General features: G+C 37.8%; 1 protein-coding gene across 2 annotated transcripts in view; it reads right to left on the reverse strand.

Moving 5' to 3' along the window:
• Positions 1-20,658, reverse strand: part of IPMK (inositol polyphosphate multikinase) — a 77,278-nt gene that overhangs the window by 26,829 nt on the left and 29,791 nt on the right. For both annotated transcript variants that reach the window (XM_003919541.3, XM_021943439.2), the window contains exons 3-4: positions 17,668-17,764; positions 639-811 (exon numbers count right to left, since the gene is read on the reverse strand). In XM_003919541.3, coding sequence (XP_003919590.1) covers positions 639-811; positions 17,668-17,764 — 270 coding nt within the window. The remainder of the gene's footprint in view (positions 1-638; positions 812-17,667; positions 17,765-20,658) is intronic.

Here is a 20,658-nt window from a genome sequence, read left to right on the forward strand (position 1 = left end):
CAAGTGATCCTCCCACCTCAGCCTCTCGAGTAGCTCAGACTATAGGCACATGCTACCTCTCAACCAGCCGGTTTTTGCATTTTTGTAGAGATGGGGTTTACCATGTTGCCCAGGCTGGTCTCAAACTCCTGAGCTCAAGTAATCCACCCACCTTGGCCTCCCAAAGTGCTAGGATTATAGGTGTGAGCCACTGTGCCCAGCCACACAATTACCAAAATTTTAATTTATTTTCTATTTTGAAAATGCAGAAAAATGACTGAATATATAAATTTAGCACTTTTCTCATGGGACAATCATAAACAATATCACGTTTACATTTAATACTTGCTTGCACCTAAATTTAAGACTTCTTTAAAACAAAATTACCAGAATTATAGTCTTGAGATTCAGCCACTATCCATTTATTAATTAATCACCCTACTATGTTCCCGAACCAGAGAAACTGATCATTTATCAGTGAACAAACAAACAAAAAATTTAAAAAGCCTTGCCCTTGCTTTTCACATTGGGGAGTTACAGACAACTCAATTCCAGAATACATTATTTTCTGATATATTAGTACTACAATGACATCCATAATTTTCAAGGGAAGAACATGTACAGAGAAATGTGCATATTACACTAATAAGCACTCTTACCCTCATGCCAAGCACCAAGAACCCAATCTCTTCCATTAATGGGTACTTGCTGACCTGTTGCTGAATCTTCTCAGATGAGGCAAAAGGATCATAGCTTTTTTGCCCTATCTTTACATCCATTATACAGGGCTTGTTAAATTTATGGGTCACATCTTCCAGTTTTAGGTATAAATCTGTTATTAAAGAAAAATATTAATTAGTAATAGGCAAACATATTACTACTCAAGTACTTGCCAGGGAAAAACAAAATGAGAAAATCTTAAAACAGAGAAAAAAGTTAAAATAAATGTAGAGTCAATAATTATTCTTAGTCTACCTAAAAAAACAAAACAAAATGAAAATAAACCTAAACAACAAATTTATAACAAGTATAAACATCACAGAGAAACTCCTGCAGGAGGTGAATTAAATAAATTCAACCATACGCAAAAGACAGCAGATACAAGGTTTCCAACAATATTAAAAAGGCAATGGGATCATTTCAAAAGTTTTTCCAGAATGCATTCCCCTTGTGAATACAATTTAAGCCATATGTTTCAGCAGATCTCTTAGTACTTTAATAATTTTTAAAAATTTATTCGTTTAAAATTAGTAATCGGAATAAATCCTTCCCACAGAGCAATACAACAGAAGTACAGATTAAGAAAGGGTAAACCAATCCAAATGATGATCATTGTCAAATATACATTTTAGTCTTACTAGTTTCAAAGGAAAAACACGTATCTTGCTTTTCATTTTATTGAGATAGGGTCTTGCTTTGTTGCCTGGGCTAGAATGCAGTGGCCAATCTTGGCTCAGTGTAACCTCTGCTTCCCGGGATCAAGCAATTCTTCAGTGCCTCAGGCTGTCAAATAACTGGGATGACAGGCATGTACCACTGCCTGGCTAATTTTTATATTTTTAGTAGAGATGGTGTTTCGCCATGTTGGCCAGCCTGGTCTCCAACTTCTGGCCTCAAGTGATCTGCCTGTCTCGGCCTCCCAAACTGCTGAGGTTACAGGTGTGAGTCACCACGCTCAGCCCCTCTAGCTGCTTTTTTTTTTTTTTTTCAGAACACAGGCATTTCCCAAAAGTTGCTCTGTATATCTTGCTGGCATCCTACATACATCTTTCCACAAAAAAATTAAATAGAGATTCAAATATAGTATTATAAAAGCCCCAGTTATCATACACGGCTGACCTGCTTATAGTTTTAGTTTGAAAGCAAGGGTCCAGGTCCCCTGAGGGAAACAGTAAGGAAAGAAATTCTTCCCTCCTTTCCTGCGTTAAAGAATCATCTCGGCTGAGCAAGGTACCTCATGCCTGTAATCCCAGAACTTTAGGAGGCCGAGGCAGGTGGATCACCTGAGGGTGAGAGTTCGAGACCAGCCTGACCAACATGGAGAAACCCCATCTCTTCTAAAAATACAAAATTAGCCAGGCATGGTGGCAGGCGCCTGTAATCCCAGCTACTTGGGAGGCTGAGGCAGGAAAATGGCTTGAACATGGGAGGCAGAGGTTGTGGTGAGCCGAGATCGCGCCATTGCACTCCAGCCTGGGCAACAAGAGCAAAACTCCATTTCAAAAAAAAAAAAAAAGAATTGTCTCAAAGTTCTGAATGAGATCATGACTCATTTTTTAGTTAGGAATGCAGTAAGAAGTATTTCTCCTCAAAGACAGAAAAGATTAATTTCAACCAACGTGACAAATAAGATTAGAGAAGGTGTGTATTTTTTCTGAAATAAATAAAAGAGTACCGGGGTAAGAGAAGCCTTACTCTCTGATGTCCTTTCATTATCCCCATCCCACCAAGACTGGCATAGTGACTGAATTACAATAAAGAAGTTTGTGCTCAAACAAAGTGAGAACCCAGTTAAGGCTTGAAAAGTTTTAAGCCCCTCAGATTTAAAAGGCATAAATCTTCTCCTTCAAAGGATAAGACATACTTTGTATGCTTTAGTCAAAGAAGATGAGAGCAGGGTTATAACTCTGTAGAACTAAGTGAAGTTAAGCCCAAATATAACAAAAAAGTTATTGCAGTCCAAGGGAGCAGCACTGACACACCCAAGGAGCCCTCCACACTTGAAAGAAAGGTTCTCCTAGACAGACACCTTCAGGATAAGATAAAACAAAAGATCTTGACAGAGACATGAAACTGCTGTCTGTGAAAACTAATGGGACAAGTGGAAATATCCTGATCAAGGAGTTGGAACACACCCAAGCTTCTGTGTCTAAAAGACAACCACGGATGGTATGAGAGAAGAGAGCGGCATAGAACAGTTACCTTCAGATTTTCTCCTCCCATTTCCAACTACCTTACGCAAAAAGGAAGAAAACAGATCCAGCCCCTCTCTAGGGCTGCATGATAATTTCAGTAAAAAGACTTGAATTTCAAATATCAGAATAAAACTAATTAGATAGTAATACATAGTACAGTAGATCCTTGGCATTCACAAATTTATTATCATTAATTTAGACTCAAGGGACTCCAGAAATCTTACTGGGGTAAAGTTGTATATGGGAGTATAAAGATAGTGAGAGAACACAGTTAACTGTCATAGCATCTATATCTCACTGTAGGGTTAGTATCTTCTACCTGTCAACTTGATAGTGATTAAAAACAAACAACAAACTTTTTATGATAAGATAAAGATAACAGAACCTAGAGTAAAGGCTTTGCAAATCTGAAATAAAATCCCCTCTCTCTTCCTTTTTCTCTTTGAAAGGAGTAAAATACAAATGCAAACTCTATATATAGTGGAAATACAATAAATGTTTGCTGAATGAATGAGTGAGTGTTTGCTCTTCCCATTCCTATTGTCTAGTGAAACTTTAGATGTGGCCTTCCTCACGCTATAATAAATTGAGGCACCCCTTCAGTAAATAGGGATGAATGCCATGGGTTTTATTTGATATTTAGTTACACTATCCAAACGTGTTTTTCTTTACTTTACTTTCAGGTCCTTATTATGTTTCATATGGTTGGAATTACCAAATAACTGCTAAATTATTTATTAGCCTTCAGAAATAAAACTGTAAGTTAAGCCTATTGAAGACTGGTTTGGTGTTTTCTTTCTGTTCTCTAATCTTACATTTTTTTAAGTGAAAATAAGAACTTGAGATTCTCATTTCTACCTTTCCCTCTGAGTTAAAAAATAAACATCAAAACCTGCTTTAGAGATGCAGAATTCTTACAAAAGAATGCGATACCATGTATTTCACCACTTACTGCAAGTGTTTTTGAAAAAGGTAAATAGAAAAATAGGGTATGATCTGAGCATTGAGATTTTTACTGATTTTTTACAGGCTGTCATTAATAGAAATAAATCTGAATATTAATTCACCCTGAAAAATGCTATTAGCAAATTCTTTCCCTAGAATAGAGCTTAATTCAAGGTAGGTCAATCCTGAGACTCAATTACTTAAATGACCAAAGACATTTTACTACAGGGAGCCTCACTTACAAAGCAATATCAAATTCTGGATTAACAAAGGACACCTTTTCAGCTAGGCCCCTCTGGGTGTAGAGTGGAGCAGTATTTTTCCATTTCTAGGTCACAACCCATCATTGGATTATGAATTCAACTTAATAGGTTGTAACCAAAAGTTTCCTAAATGAAAGAGAAAAGAGAATATATGAGACTATCTCACATAGAGTAAGACTAAGTATTGTTGTCTGGGTTGGTCTCAGTCTTATAAACATTGAGTTGCAATGTAAAAATGTATTTATTACGTATCATAGACTAAGAAGTTTATTCCCCCCATGCCCTAAAGGCCCAGTGTTTTTTTTTTTCCTTTTAGACAAAGAAGTTTTAAAAACATTTGACTAGATAGAATGTCACTACATCATTAGTATGTCTGCCCAGCTCAAGAACTATCCTCAGACCTACAAGTGGTCCCTTTGCCAACACCATCATACTTTGGGAATCCAGCCCATGGGCCACCGTCACTGACGGAGGCAGGAGCAAATACCTGATACAAGCTTGGCCAGTCTTGCCAATTTGGAACTGGAATGCAGAGAAAACCTGTTGCTAACCTCTGTGGGTGACTGGTACTATAACATGTAAGTCCCTTGGTAGGGAGGGGAGAGGTGTGGATAGCAAGGAAGGCAGAGGAGAGAACAGAAAAGGCTAACAAAATATGCAGAGAGAGATCTCCCTGGGCTTTGGGTTCGGATTCTAGTTCCAGTCCCATCTGAGACTCAGATGCATGGCCCTTGGCTTTCATAAGACCCCTCATATCCTTATAAGAACTTTTCGTTGTTGCTTAATCAAGTTCAAGTTCATTTCTATAACTTGTGCCCAAATAATCTTAACTGAGATAATACACTTTAAAGCAAATGCTTTAGAAGAAGAAAAAGGAGGCTCAAATTTCAACTCTACAATTTGCTAGCCTGTGACCTCAGGAGCACTTATCAAAACCTCAACTGTATGTAAAATGCAGATAATTATAGACTCTACCACACAGATATTAAGACTAAATAAGATAATATACAGTAAAGCACTTAGCATAGTGTCAGTCCTCACCCCATAAATGCAGGTTACACATTCCCACATACCCTCCAAAATAAATTTTCATGCATTCCATATATAATTACTGTCAAGGCACACAGGTGAAGAACACAGATAAAAACCTGCCTTCATAGAGCTGCTTTTGAAGAGTTGAAATCGCGTTACGCTTAGCATAATTGCTGCTACGTATTTGGTACTCACTGAATATTAATTTTATCAGTATATATAAATATTAAACATGCAAGTCACTGATAAATATTAAAACCTGCTAACCATGTTAGGTCACCAACGAGTCCAGGTCTAACTTCGATATTCAGTATAAATAAAAATATAAGATGATTCCCTGGAGTCTATTCTTATCCTTCCAGATGAGACAAACATAATAAACACAAAATTAAAAGATGTATTCACAACTCAATTATGCACTTGATAATGGATATTCTCCAACCCTCAGGCTAATATCAAGCCTTAGCCTTTAAATATTAAAAATAATACCTATATATAATAAACCTACTTATTGCAAATTGATTTCATCTCAAGTTAAAGTAACTCTCTTTTCCATGTGTCATGACTGCAAAACACACTCAATCTGACCACTAACCTCAAGTATGCCCTTAAAGTTGCTCAACTATCATGATCTGTTTCCCAAATCTCCTCACTTTTCCATTCTCTGAGACTACAATTTCATCCTTCCTTCCCCCATCATCCATAAGCTCAGTTTGCCTATTTTTTTTTTTAATTCTAAAGAAAAAGGTACAGCTTAGTCAAGGTTATAGATGGTAAACATTACTATAATAAATATGACAGCTAGGTTTTCTTTGATGCAATAGTAACATAAAAAAGATGACGGCAAATAAGAAATTTGTTCTAAGATTGATCCAAAAAAATCTAATGAACTAAAAATAAGACAGATTTTTGTTGTTGTTGTTTGAGACAGGGTCTCACTCTGTACAGCAGAATGGAGTACAGCAGTACAGTCATGGCTCACTGCAGCCTCGAACTCCTGGGCTAAAGTGATCCTCTCACTGCAGCCTCCTGAGTGGCTGGGACTACAGGTGCATGTCACCACACCCAGCTAATTTTTATTTTTTTCTTTTCTTTTCTTTTCTCTTTATTTTATTTTATTCTTGAAACAGGGTCTCTCTCTGTCTCCCAGGCTGGAGTGCAGTGGTGTGACCTTGGCTCACTGCAACCTCTGCCTCCTGGGTTCAAGCCAATTCTGTTGCCTCAGCCTCCTGAGTAGCTGGGACTATAGGCACCCACCACCATGCCCAGCTAATTTTTGTATTTTTAGTAGAGACAGGGTTTCACCATGTTTGCCAGGCTGGTCTTGAACTCCTGGCCTCAGGTGATCCACCCGCCTCAGCCTCCCAAAGTGCTGGGATTACAGACATTAGCCACCGCACCTGGCCTAATTTTTAAAATTTGTTGTAGATACAGAGTCTTGTTATGTTGCCCAGGCTGGTCTTGAACTCCTGCCTTAAGCAATCCTCCGACCTTGGCCTCCCAAAGTGCTGGGATTACAGGTGAGAGCCACTGCGCCTGGCAAGATAGATGTGTTCTATCTGGAATAGTTTAAGTTCACTCTGTTCAAGGTCAAGAATATAAATTAGACTATATTAATATGATGTTTGGAAAATATCTGGTAAAATAATTATAATATGATTATTTCATATGATTCAGTTTATAAGGCAGAATTCTGAATATTAGAATAGAGATTATTTTTACATATCTATATACACAGACATGTGTATATCATAAAGATAGATAGCACAATTAACTAGATTTACTTTTATAACTCTGAAAACTCTATTTAGGACTCTTATGAAGCGACTCCTGCAGAAGTCTAAGGACTGGCACTTGTAAACCCCAGATCTAAGAGAGAGAGTCTGTAAAGTTTAGTGCTGGTACTTGTATAATAAATAAAAGGATATCTACTCTTCATAAATATGTGGAGTTCATTTCAAGAGGTAACAATGTTTAGAAATAAAGTTACGTTTAAGTGATAACTTATCACTTATTAATTAATAAGTGATAACTTATCACTTATTAATTTATAGAAAGTATATAAAGAATTTCTATAGTTCCTTAATTTTTCTGAGGTAAAGATCATGAAAATGCCACGTGTTCAGAAATATAACACTTCCTGCTGTTTTAAGCAGACTACATAAGATCCCTCTGTGGCTTTACCAAGGACATTGTTTTCATGCTCAAAATATTTATATATTTCATGATGCTGATGACAGTATCAGATTATATTTGGTTAAGTGAAGTAACTCAGGAATGGAAAACCAAACATTGTATGTTCTCACTCATAAGTCGGAGCAAAACTATGAGGATGCAAAGGCATAAGAATAATACAATGGACTTTGGGGATTCCGGGGAAAGGGCAGAAGGTGGGTAAGGGATAAAAGACTACACACTGGGTACAGTGTACAGTGCTCCGGCAATGGGTGCACCAAAATCTCAGAAATCACCACTAAAGAACTTATTCATGTAACCAAACACCACCTGTTCCCCAAAAACCTATTGAAATTTTAAAAAATTTAAAAATAAAGATTACACCAGGTTACTATGAATGAAACTTTTCTATCTTGCTAAACATATATAATTAAATATAATTATCTTAAACATAAGTTAAATATACATATTGTTTTATAAGTGTTAGGTATAAAAAAATTCTTTTGGCTAATTTTCTACTGCTATTCTTGATATCCTAAGAAAGAGAGGCAAAAAGTGCCCTACAGAAAAATCTCAAAAAATCTACAGATAACTAAATAGTAAAGCTGAAATAACCAGTTCCTTTAAAGGGAAGGCAATAGGGAGGGCATTTAGGGAATTGAAGGAATACTTATTTATAGCCCCTTAATCAATATTGTTGATTTCATAAATTATGAAAATACAGGCTTCAAATTGCATTAAGTTTTTCCTCACCCTATCTGGAAAATCTACTAGGTATTAGCTACTAGTTTGATTTCTAAACCTCACAAAAAGGAGGAAAAGCCAGAGGAAGAACCACTGCTCAATTATGAAGCCAACTGGAAAAACAGATGATATGGTTTGGCTCTCTGTCCCCAACCAAATGTCATCTCTAATTGGAATCCCCATGTACTGAGGGAGGAACCTGTTGGGAGGTGATTGGATTATGGGAGCCTTTTCCCCCAAATTGTTCTCGTGATAGTGAAGGAGTTCTCATGAGATCTGATAGTTTTAAAAGTGGCAGTCTCCCCTGCGTTTTCTCTTTCCTGCCGCCATGTAAGATCTGCCTTGTTTTCCCTTCACCTTCCCCCATGATTCTAAGTTTCCTGAGGCGTCCTCAGCCATGCAGAACTATGAGTCAACAAAACCACTTTTCTTTATAAATTATCCAGTCTCAGATAGTATCTTTAAAGCAGTATGAAAATGGACTAATACAATAAGACCTTTCTTTTCCACATCAATCTCCAGCTACCCTGAGAACAATACAAGTTGAAAGCAGAAAGAATAGTAAGTAGAGACTTTGGGTCCACAGATTAGGGGTGAAGGAAGAGGGATGCAACAGACATGTATGTCAGCTTGTTTCAGTTCATCTCTCCTGCAACATGACTAGTAGCTAGCTCCAGAAAACTACCAAACAGGCTAGAGATTACATTTTGAAAAGTCTCAATTTTTTCAAACCTACTGAAGGTTATACTTTTCTATCCCTCCAAATAATTACATTCAAAGGTTTTTGATGCTACATGTATTAGCCTCGTATGTGTTTATACACAGGTACAAATGATATTTATTTGTATGAATAGCATGAAATGTTCAAAGATAATTGCCAACAAATGTTATATTTTTAAATTCCAGGGCAGTTCCAAGATGGCCAAATAGGAACAGCTCCAGTCTACAACTCCCAGCATGAGAGATGCACAAGACGGGTGATTTCTGCATTTCCAACTGAGGTACCGGGTTCATCTCACTGGGGCTTGTCCGACAGTGGGTGCAGCCCACTGAGCATGAGCTGAAGCAGGGTGAGGCATCGCCTCACCTAGGAAGCCAAGAGGTCAGGGAATTCCCATCCCTAGCCAAGGGAAGCTGTGACAGATGGCACCTGGAAAACTGGGTCACTCCCACCCTAATACTGTGCTTTTCCAAGGGTCTTAGCAAATGGCACAGCAGGAGATTACATCCCAGGCCTGGCATAGAGGGTCCCACACCCACAGAGCCTCCCCCTTTGCTAGCACAGTCATCTGAGATGGAACTGCAAGGTGGCAGCAAGGTTGGGGGAGGGGCGCCCACCATTACTGAGGCTTCAGTAGGTAAACAAAGCAGCCAGAAAGCTTGAACTGGGTGGAGCCCACTGCAGCTCAAGGAGGCCTGCCTGCCTCTGTAGACTCCACCTCTGGGGGCAGGGCAAAGCCAAACAAAAGGCAGTAGAAACCTCTGCAGATTTAAATGTCCCTCTCTGACAGCTTTGAAGAGACTAGTGGTTGTCCCAAAATGGAGGTTGAGATCTGAGAACGGACAGACTGCCTCCTCAAGTGGGTCCCTGACCCCCGAGTAGCCTAACCGGAAGGCACCCCCCAGGAGGGGCAGACTGACACCTCACACAGCTGGGTACCCCTCTGAGACGAAGCTTCCAGAGGAAAGATCAGGCAACAACATTTGCTGTTCAGCAATATTCGTTGTTCTGCAGCCTCCGCTGCTGATACCCAGGCAAACAGGGTCTGGAATGGGACCTCCAGCAAACTCCAACAGACCTGCAGCTGAGGGTCCTGACTGTTAGAAAGAAAATTAACAAACAGAAAGGACACCCACACTGAAACCCCATTTGTAGGTCACCATCATCAAAGACCAAAAGTAGATAAAACCACAAAGATGGGGAAAAAAAAGAGCAGAAAAGCTGAAAATTCTAAAAATCAGAGCACCTCTCCCCCTCCAAAGGAATGCAGCTGCTCGCCAGCAACAGAACAAAACTGGACGGAGAATAACTTTGACGAGTTGAGAGTAGGCTTCAGATGATCAAACTTCTCCAAGATAAAGGAGGAAGTTCGAACCCATGGCAAAGAAGATAAAAGCCTTGAAAAAAGATTAGACGAATGGCTAACTAGAATAAACAGTGTAGAGAAGTCCTTAAATGACCTGATGGAGCTGAAAACCATGGCATGAGAACTACATGATGAATGCACAAGCTTCAGTAGCCGAGTCGATCAACTGGAAGAAAGGGTAGCAGTGACTGAAGATCAAATGAATGAAATGAAGCAAGAATAGAAGTTTAGAGAAAAAAGAGTAAACAGAAACGAAAAAATCCTTCAAGAAATATGGGACTATAAGAAAAGACCAAATCTATGTTTGATTGGTGTATCTGAAAGTGACAGGGAGAATGGAACCAAGTTGGAAAACACTCTGTAGGATATTATCCAGGAGAACTTCCCCAATCTAGCAAGGCAGGCCAATTTCAAATTCAGGAAATAGAGAGAATGCCACAAAGATACTCCTCGAGAAGAGCAACTCCAAGACGCATAATTGTCAGAGTCACCAAAGTTGAAATGAAGGAAAAAATGTTAAGGGCAGCCAGAGAGAAAGGTCGGGTTACCCACAAAGTTAAGCCCATCAGACTAACAGCAGATCTCTCAGCAGAAACTCTACAAGTCAGAAAACAGTGGGGGCCAATATTCAACATTCTTAAAGAAAAGAATTTTCAACCCAGAATTTCATGTACAGCCAAACTAAGCTTCATAAGTGAAGGAGAAATAAAACCCCTTACAGACAAGCAAATGTTGAGAGATTTTGTCACCACCAAGCATGCCCCACAAGAGCTCCTGAAGGAAGCATTACACATGGAAAGGAACAACCGGTACAAGCCACTTCTAAAACATGCCAAATTGTAAAGACCATCGATGCCAGGAAGAAACTGCATCAACTAACGAGCAAAATAACCAACTAACATCATAATGACAAGATCAAATTCACACATAATAATATTAAACTTAAATGTAAATGGGCTAAATGCTCCAATTAAAAGACACAGACTGGCAAACTGGATAAAGAGTCAAGACCCATCAGTGTGCTATATTCAGGAGACCCATCTCACGTGCAGAGACACACATAGGCTCAAAATAAAGGGATGGAGGAGGATCTACCAAGCAAATGGAAAGCAAAAAAAAAGTAGAGGTTGCAATCCTAGTCTCTGATAAAACAGACTTTAAACCAACAAAAGATCAAAAGAGAGAAAGGCCATTACACAATAGTAAAGGGATCACTCAATTCAACAAGTAGAGCTAACTATCCTAAATATATATGCACCCAACACAGGAGCACCCAGATTCATAAAGCAAGTCCTGAGAGACCTAAAAAGACTTATACTCCCACACAATAATAATGGGAGACTTTAACACCCCATTGTCAACATTAGACAGATCAACGAGACAGAAGGTTAAGAAGGATATCCCAGGACTTGAACTCAGCCCTGCACCAAGCAGACCTAATAGACATCTACAGAACTCTCCACCTCAAATCAACAGAATATACATTCTTTTCAGCATCACATCGCACTTATTTCAAAATTGACCACATAGTTGAAAGTAAAGCACTCCTCAACAAATGTAAAAGAACAGAAATTATAACAAACTGTCTCTCAGACCACAGTGCAATCAAACTAGAACTCAGGATTAAGAAACTCACTCAAAACTGCTCAACTACATGGAAAGTGAACAACTTGCTCCTGAATGACAACTGGGTACATAACGAAATGAAGACAGAAATAAAGATGTTCTTTGAAAACAATGAGAATAAAGACACGTGTACCAGAATCTCGGGGACACATTTAAAGCAGTGCGTAGAGGGAAATTTATAGCACTAAATCCCACAAGAGAAAGCAGGAAAGATCTAAAATTGACACCCTAACATCACAATTAAAAGAACTAGAGAAGCAAGAGAAAACACATTCAAAAGCTAGCAGAAGGCCAGAAATAACTAAGATCAGAGCAGAACTGAAGGAGACAGATACAAAAAGCCCTTAAAAAAATCAATGAATCCAAGAGCTGGTGTTTTGAAAAGATCAACAAAATTGATAGACCACTAGCAAGACTAATAAAGAAGAAAAGAGAGAAGAATCAAATAGATGCAATAAAAAATGATAAAGGGGATATCACCACCGATCCCACAGAAATACAAACTATTATCAGAGAATACTATAAACAACTCTACGCAAATAAACTACAAAATCTAGAAGAAATGGATAAATTCCAGGACACATACACCCTCCCAAGACTAAACCAGGAAGAAGTTGAATCCCTGAATAGACCAATAGCAGGCTCTGAAATTGAGGCAATAATTAATAGCCTACCAACCAAGAAAAGTCCAGGACCAGATGTATTCACAGACAAATTCTACCAGAGGAACGAAGAGGAGCTGGTACCATTCCTTCTGAAACGATTCCAATCAATAGAAAAAGAGGGAATCCTCCCTAACTCATTTTATGAGGCCAGCATCATCCTGACACCAAAGGCCAGCAGAGACACAACAAAAAAACAGCATTTTAGACCAATATCCCTTATGAACATCGATGCAAAAATCCTCAATAAAATACTGGCAAACCGAATCCAGCAGCACATCGAAAAGCTTATCCACCATGATCAAGTCGGCTTCATCCCTGGGATGCAGGGCTGGTTCAACATACACAAATCAATAAATGTAATCCAGCATATAAACAGAACCGAAGACAAAAACCACATGATTATCTCAACAGATGTAGAAAAGGCCTTTGACAAAATTCAAAGCCCTTTCGACGCGACGTATCTCAAAAATACCAAGAGCTATTTATGACAAACCCACAGCCAATATGATACTGAATGGGCAAAAACTGGAAGCATTCCCTTTGAAAACTGGAACAACACAGGGATGCCCTCTCTTACCACTCCTCAACATAGTGTTGGAAGTTCTGGCCAGGGCAATTAGGCAGGAGAAAGAAATAAAGGGTATTCAATTAGGAAAAGAGGAAGTCAGATTGTCCCTGTTTGCAGATGACATGATTGTATATTTAGAAAACCCCATCGTCTCAGCCCAAAAGCTCCTTAAGCTGATAAGCAACTTCAGCAAAGTCTCAGGATACAAAATCAATGTGCAAAAATCACAAGCGTTCTTATACACCAATAACAGACAAACAGAGTGAAATCATGAGTGAACTCCCATTCACCATTGCTTCAAAGAGAATAAAATACCCAGGAATCCAACTCACAAGGGATGTGAAAGGACCTCTTTAAGGGGAATTACAAATCACTGCTCAATGAAATAAAAGAGGACACAAACAAATGGAAGAACGAACATTCCATGCTCATGGCTAGGAAGAATCAATATCATGAAAATGGCCATACTGCCCATGGTAATGTATGCCATCCCCATCAAGCTACCAATGACTTTCTTCACAGAATTGGAAAAAACTACTTTAAAGTCCATATGGTACCAAAAAACAGCCTGCACTGCCAAGTCAATCCTAAGCCAAAAGAACAAAGCTGGAGGCATCAAGCTACCTGACTTCAAACTATACTACAAGGCTACAGTAACCAAAATAGCATGGTACTGGTACCAAAATAGAAAAGATAGACCAATGGAACAGAACAGAGGCCTCAGAAATAATACCACACATCTACAACCATCTGATCTTTGACAAACCTGACAAAAACAAAAAATGGGGAAAGGATTCCCTATTTAATAAATGGTGCTTGGAAAACTGGCTAGCTATATGTAGAAAGCTGAAACTGGATCTCTTCCTTACATCTTATACAAAAATTAATTCAAGATGGATTAAAGACTTAAATGTTAGACCTAAAACCATAAAAACCCTAGAAGAAAACCTAGACAATACCATTCAGGACATAGGCATGGGCAAGGACTTCATGTCTAAAACACCAAAAGCAATGGCAACAAAAGCCAAAATTGACAAATGGGATCTAATTAAACTAAAGAGCTTCTGCATGGCAAAAGAAACTACCATCAGAGTGAACAGGCAACCTACAGAATGGGAGAAAATTTTTGCAATCTACCCATCTGAGAAAGGGCTAATATCCAGAATCTACAAAGAACTCAAACAAATTTACAAGAAAAAACAAACAACCCCACCAAAAAGTGGGCAAAGGATTTGAACAGACACTTCTCAAAAGAAGACATTTATGCAGCCAACAGACACATGAAAAAATGTTCATCATCATTGGCCATCAGAGAAATGCAAATCAAAACCACGATAAGATACCATCTCACACCAGTTAGAATGGTGATCATTAAAAAGTCAGGAAGCAACAGGTGCTGGAGAGGATATGGAGAAATAGGAACACTTTTACACTGTTGCTGGGACTGTAAACTAGTTCAACCATTGTGGAAGACAGTGTGGCGATTCCTCAAGGATCTAGAACTAGAAATACCATTTGACCCAGCAATCCCATTACTAGGTATATACCCAAAGGATTATAAATCATGCTGCTATAGACACATGCACACATATGTTTATTGTGGCACTATTTACAATAGCAAAGACTTGGAACCAACCCAAATGTCCATCAATGATAGACTGGATTAAGAAAATGTGGCACACATACACCATGGAATACTATGCAGCCATAAAAAAGGATGACTTCATGTCCTTTGTAGCGACATGGATGAAGCTGGAAGCCATCATTCTCAGCAAACTATCGCAAGGACAAAAAACCAAACACCACATGTTCTCAATCATAGGTGGGAATTGAACAATGAGAACACTTGGACACAGGAAGGGGAAACATCACACACCAGGGCCTGTCGTGGGGTCAGGGGAGTGGGGAGGGATAGCATTAGGAGATATACCTAATGTAAATGACAAGTTAATGGGTGCAGCACACCAACATGGCAGATGTATACATATGTAACAAACCTGCATGTTGTGCACGTTTACCCTAGAACTTAAGTATAATAAATAAATAAAATAAAATAAAATTCCACTGCTCACGTGCTAAAAGTAGATAATAGCGATGATTGTACAATTCTGTGAATACACAAGAAACCACTGAGTTGTATACTTTAAAAGGATCAGTTTTATGGTATGTAAATTATATCTCAATAAAACTATCATAACAAAATTAAAAGAAAAAACCTCATTGGTCAAAACATTCTTATTGTTCAAATTATTATAGTTTGTTGAACAAGTTGGCTTTCAGCATTTTACTACTTTGGATTATTAAAAATAGTATCAGCTTTATAAAATTCTACCCTGAACACATAAGAAAAGATACCCCAACAACAAGAACAAAAACCAACAGGAAACAATGTCATTAATTTAAGACTATGTAAAACACAGTAATGCAAACTGTAGTATTCTACTAAAACTCAAGCAAATATGTTTTCATGATCCTGTGAGCTAAACATGTACATACGTTGCCATCTTCTATTTCTTTCATTTGCAATCCAAAGGATAAAAACAGAAAGATGATTCTATGAAGTTGCCAGTAAAATCAAAAGAAAACAATCTGCATGGTCCAACAGTTTTGCCCCACTTCTTCCAGAGCTAACAAAGTAGGAAAGAAGTAGAAAATCCCTTGAAGCAACTGTTGGTACTACTGGACCACCGTGTTATCATATATACTTTATTTCTTGTCCTTTTTCCCCTTCAGTTTATGTTTTCTCCTCTCTTCACTCAGCTTCCTCACTTCATCCTCTCATCTTAGTAGCACAATATCTCCAAAAATGGAGATATTTGAAAATAAATATCTCCATTTATTTTCAAATGAGAGAATTAGAGTTTATAAAATATTTTCACATAAGATAACATGCATCTTTACAACTCAGTGGTATTACTTTCTATTTGTAGAAGGTGGAGCTTAAAAAGATTACTGAGTTAGCCAAGTTCACAAAATTTGTAAATAACCAAGACAGAGGCCAAGTATTTTTACTTCAAAGTTACTGCTCCTTCTATATTAGCATAGCCGAACTTCAAGATTATACAGTACTGAAGACCAAAAAGGTTGATTACTAGCAATCCCTTGATTATTTAAATTATATGCTACTAATCCTAAACTAAAAATGTTATCTTTAATTAAAATATTTCTTCTCTTATCCAAATTCTTTCTGTATACTCTATTCATAGTAATTATGCTATGTTTGCTGTTATTCTACTCTTTCCAAACAATCTTTTAAACTAAGCGTTTAATTATCTAGATTTTTAATCAAACACCATCCTCAGCAACCTTCATTAATTTTTCAGTGTCACTTTACTGAGGAATAATGATTTACTCTAAATTAAACAGCAATCAGTAGCAAAGTTCATTGGAATCTAGATACTGTACCTTCTCCTTTCCTTTATCTCATTTATAGCATTCCTGAAAACTTCCACTTACAGCAAAGGGGGAAAAAAAAGGAAGGCATGAAATGAGTTTGTGAGAGATTATATAGGGAATGATGACCAAAGGGCAATCATAATGACTTGTAAAGTAACTTAAGCAAAATGTTGACCTGAATCATAGACACATAGATATATTTAGGACTAAAAAGACCTGTAAGCCCACAAAAAAGAAGGAAGGAATTAAGGGAGGGAGGAAAAAAGATAGTTAATAGAGGTTCAGCTCACTTTCTTTTTTTTATACAATTAAAGTACAAAGGAATCATAAATAGTCAAAGGGAGATACGGATTTACTATTAGCTAGCTGAGGATACTCACAGATAACAGGGTTCCCTATTAGTGAATCCTGGCACACAAAGTCAGTAAGTTAAAGGAAGACAAGAATTGACCAAAGGATTAGGCAGGCTCACACTGGAATCCCCTTCTCTTTCTGTCCTCCAAGTGTGGATCAAGAATTATCCACATCAGAAACACCCGCGGCTTTTATTTAACAGGTATATCACTATACTCCAACATAGACCTGTATAAACAAAATGTCTGGGAGTTGGACTTTTATATTTGCATTTTAACAAGACCATAGGTTATTTTTAAACCCACTGAAGTTTGAAGCCCTTTCCCCTCAATTCATCTTTGTCAATGGTCAGTCAAGCTGCTTGTTTAATTAAATTGTGTCTGCTTTGGCAAATGCCTTCTGGGGGCAAATACTGCTTCAGGTATTAGTTAATCTTAAAAAAGAGAAATTCTGTGTCCTTATTTAGGTCATTTTATTCCCTATGAAACTTACCAGTGTTTTTCAAAAGACTGTAATTTAAAGCCTGGAGGTGAGGGATGAAGGAATAGGATAAGAGACAGGGAGGAAGTCATGCAGAGACAGTATTTTTCTTGATTTTGTAAAAATTACTCAAAATGGGAAAAGAAACTACACAATAAATTAGGACAGAACATCTGCAAATTAAGATAGTATTAAGTATATATGCTTCCATTCAACTATAAGAGATTGGCCATTTACTTGTACATGCCACTTTAAAAATCATTATGAAAACAAAAGTATTAATAAGTTTCATTTAGTGAAAGAAAGATTAGAAAGCAAAACATATATATTCTGTGTTTTTATAATACATACTATGTTAAAGTTTAATTTTATATAAGGCCTTTAAAGAAGGTACACTCATAAATTAAAACTGAAAGATAATTTTTATGAAAAGATTACCGTTTGGTGCAGTGGGAGGTGACCAGATACCATAATATTTTGGCAAATATTTTCGTAGCTCTAGAAGAACACCATCAAAACAGTCAGCAGCATAAACCTGAAACAGATAAATATAACATTGCTAGGTTCTTACAATGCTTTGTAACTGCCCTGCACATTTCTCAAATAAAATATATTATGTTGAATTATAATTCATCTGGTATGGCTTCAATTGCAAGTAAATTTGAAACAAGCAAAAAATATTACTGTGTGTCTCCAATGAGTAACTATGTATTATTTAGAGTACATTCTTGTTGGTTATCTAATTCTAGCCTTTTACTATCCTTGAACTATTTTATAACTTTGTAAGTTATAGATGCTGATAGCAAATGCAAAATAACTCTTGTCCATAGACATGTAAATATATTCTGGCCAGAGGATGTTCTTCTGACTTTCCTCCATGCACGCTGAGAGGAGGAAATGTAGTGGCAATATGAAAATTCACGTCAAACTTCCATTATTCCAGATAAATGTGTGTTTCTTTAACTTCTCTTTTGAACAAGTTTTAATATCTATCTGGTTCCCTCATTAAACAATACGTTAAAGCAAATCTTTAACACATATTTATTTTATATCTATAAGGTGATTTTTGCTTTTATCTTTTTTTAAAAAATCCTTTAACACAGTGTAAGTCTAATTGCTGCTCATTTAATTCCTTGATTTGTAACCATTAATAATTCTAAAAGATACTAGAAAATTCTAACATCCTAGAACTAGATTCTAGTTTTCCTAGAAGAAAAGAGAGAGAGAATATTTTTTGTTTAAAAAATGACATGTAACACATTTTATCTAATGAACTTTCTCTAAATATTCCCTACCTAATTATTTAAAATCAATGAAGTTTACTGGTGTAAAATGCTTACGAAAACTTAGTATTAGAATCTAATTATATATGCCAAACCATATTTATGTCAAGTAGTTGTATGCAACATAATTCTTCAGAATAAATTCAAGTGTGGCAGACTCTTGGCAGACCAAATATCCATGTGGTACACTGTATTTCCCAGACTCCTCTGTTGAATTGTCAGTAGAAGTGATTCATATTAGTCACTTCCAGGCCAAGGTAACTTAGAGCAAGTGTACCTGAACATCCCTCCATTCCTAGCACAATGACCATGGGTGCAGTGCTGAGGATGAGCTAATTACAAGATGGAGGAATGAAGTAGATCTCTGTGTACTATCTAAAGAATTCCATGCTATATTTATAAATGAAAAAGATAAAAGGCATATTAGTTACAAATATATATAGCAGGTCTATGGAATTAAGAAAGATACATATATGGGTATCATCTCTGCAAAGGCACAGGAAAAATGATAAATATTCATTTGAAACTACTGATAGGTTAATTCTGGAACGGAAATGAAAGACAGATAAATTTTCTCTTCTTATTTAGAATATTTTTTTAAAGTAGTGGGGCTGGTGTTTACTGCAACATGCCAGGCAAGATAACGTAAGAACCTTTCTTTTTGTTGTTGTTTTTTGCTTTTTGAGATGGAGTCTCGCTCTGTCGCCCAGGCTGGAGTGCAGTGGCATGATCTCAGCTTACTGCAAGCTCTGCCTCCTGGGTTTACATCATTCTCCTGCCTCAGCCTCCCAGGTAGCTGGGACTACAGGCATCCGCCACCACGACTGGCTAATTTTTTGTTTTTTAGTAGAGACGAGGTTTCACCATGTTAGCCAGGATGGTCTCGATCTCCTGACCTCCTGATCTGCCTGCCTCAGCCTAAGATAACCTAAAAACCTTTCTATCTTGAAATGTAGTATAAAATATAACAAATATTTTCTAAAATGCATAGCTGAGCTCTCAAGGAAAAAAAAGGGAATTCTTCTTAGTTTTGCATACCTATGAAACAAAAGTGTTAACACAAGCAGTGATGTTTGGGCTTCACAGAGGTTCACTCAAGACCTGAACCAAAGGATCTCAGAACTCAGGGATGAGGCAGAGCTGAGGACAGAGTTACTATACTGAAACATGGAGACTAAATAAAATTCTAAATCCTGAAATCTTGGCTTCCTTCTGCCTCCCCCAACCACTGAACTCCAAGAATGCTGGCAGCTAACCTTACAGAGAAAAACAGAGAAGTAGCAAATAAACAATATTAGGAATGAAAAGGGAATCTCAACTGATAGAGCATAACTTTTTTTTAATACTAGGAAAAGCTTTGTCAAGAGGGCAATTTGTATTTAAAAAGCAATCTAGGCCAGGCTCAGTGGCTAATGCCTGTAATGCCAGCACTTTGGGAGGCTGAGGTAGGTGGATAACCTGAGGTCAGGAGTTCCAGACCAGCCTGGCTAACATGGCAAAACCCCATCTCTACCAAAAATACAAAAATTAGCCAGGCATGGTGGCATGCGCCTGTAATCCCAGCTACTCAGGAAGCTGAGGCAGGAGAATCACTTGAACCCGGGAGGTGGAGGTTGCAATGAGCAGAGATCATGCCACTGCACTGCAGCCTGGGCAATAGCAAGACCATCTCTCAAAAGAAAAAAAGTAACCTAAATATATTGTACTATCACACTAACAAATAAAATAAAAATCTGAAGAACTTTAAGAAACTGAATCACTGGTTAAAAATATATCCCTTCCCAGGAAAAAATGAAAGAAAGAAAGCACAAAAAAGAGGAAAGAAAGAAAAAGAAAGAGGGGGACATTCCAAGATGGCCGAATAGGAACAGCTCCAGTAGCAGCTCCCAGCGTGATCCATGCTTGCCTCACCAGGGAAGCACAAGGGGTCGGGGGATTTCCCTTTCCTAGCCAAGGGAAGCCGTGACAGACTACCTGGAAAAACGGGACACTGCTGCCCAAATACTGCACTTTCCCCAAGGTCTTAACAACTGGCAAGTAAGGAGATTCTCTCCCGTGCATGGCTCAGTGGGTCCCATGCCAATGGAGCCTTGCTCACTGCTAGCACAGCAGTCTGAGATCGAACTGTGAGGCGGCAGCCTGGCTG

Source organism: Papio anubis, chromosome 11 (assembly GCF_008728515.1).
Source record: "Papio anubis isolate 15944 chromosome 11, Panubis1.0, whole genome shotgun sequence".
Taxonomy (NCBI): domain Eukaryota; kingdom Metazoa; phylum Chordata; class Mammalia; order Primates; family Cercopithecidae; genus Papio; species Papio anubis.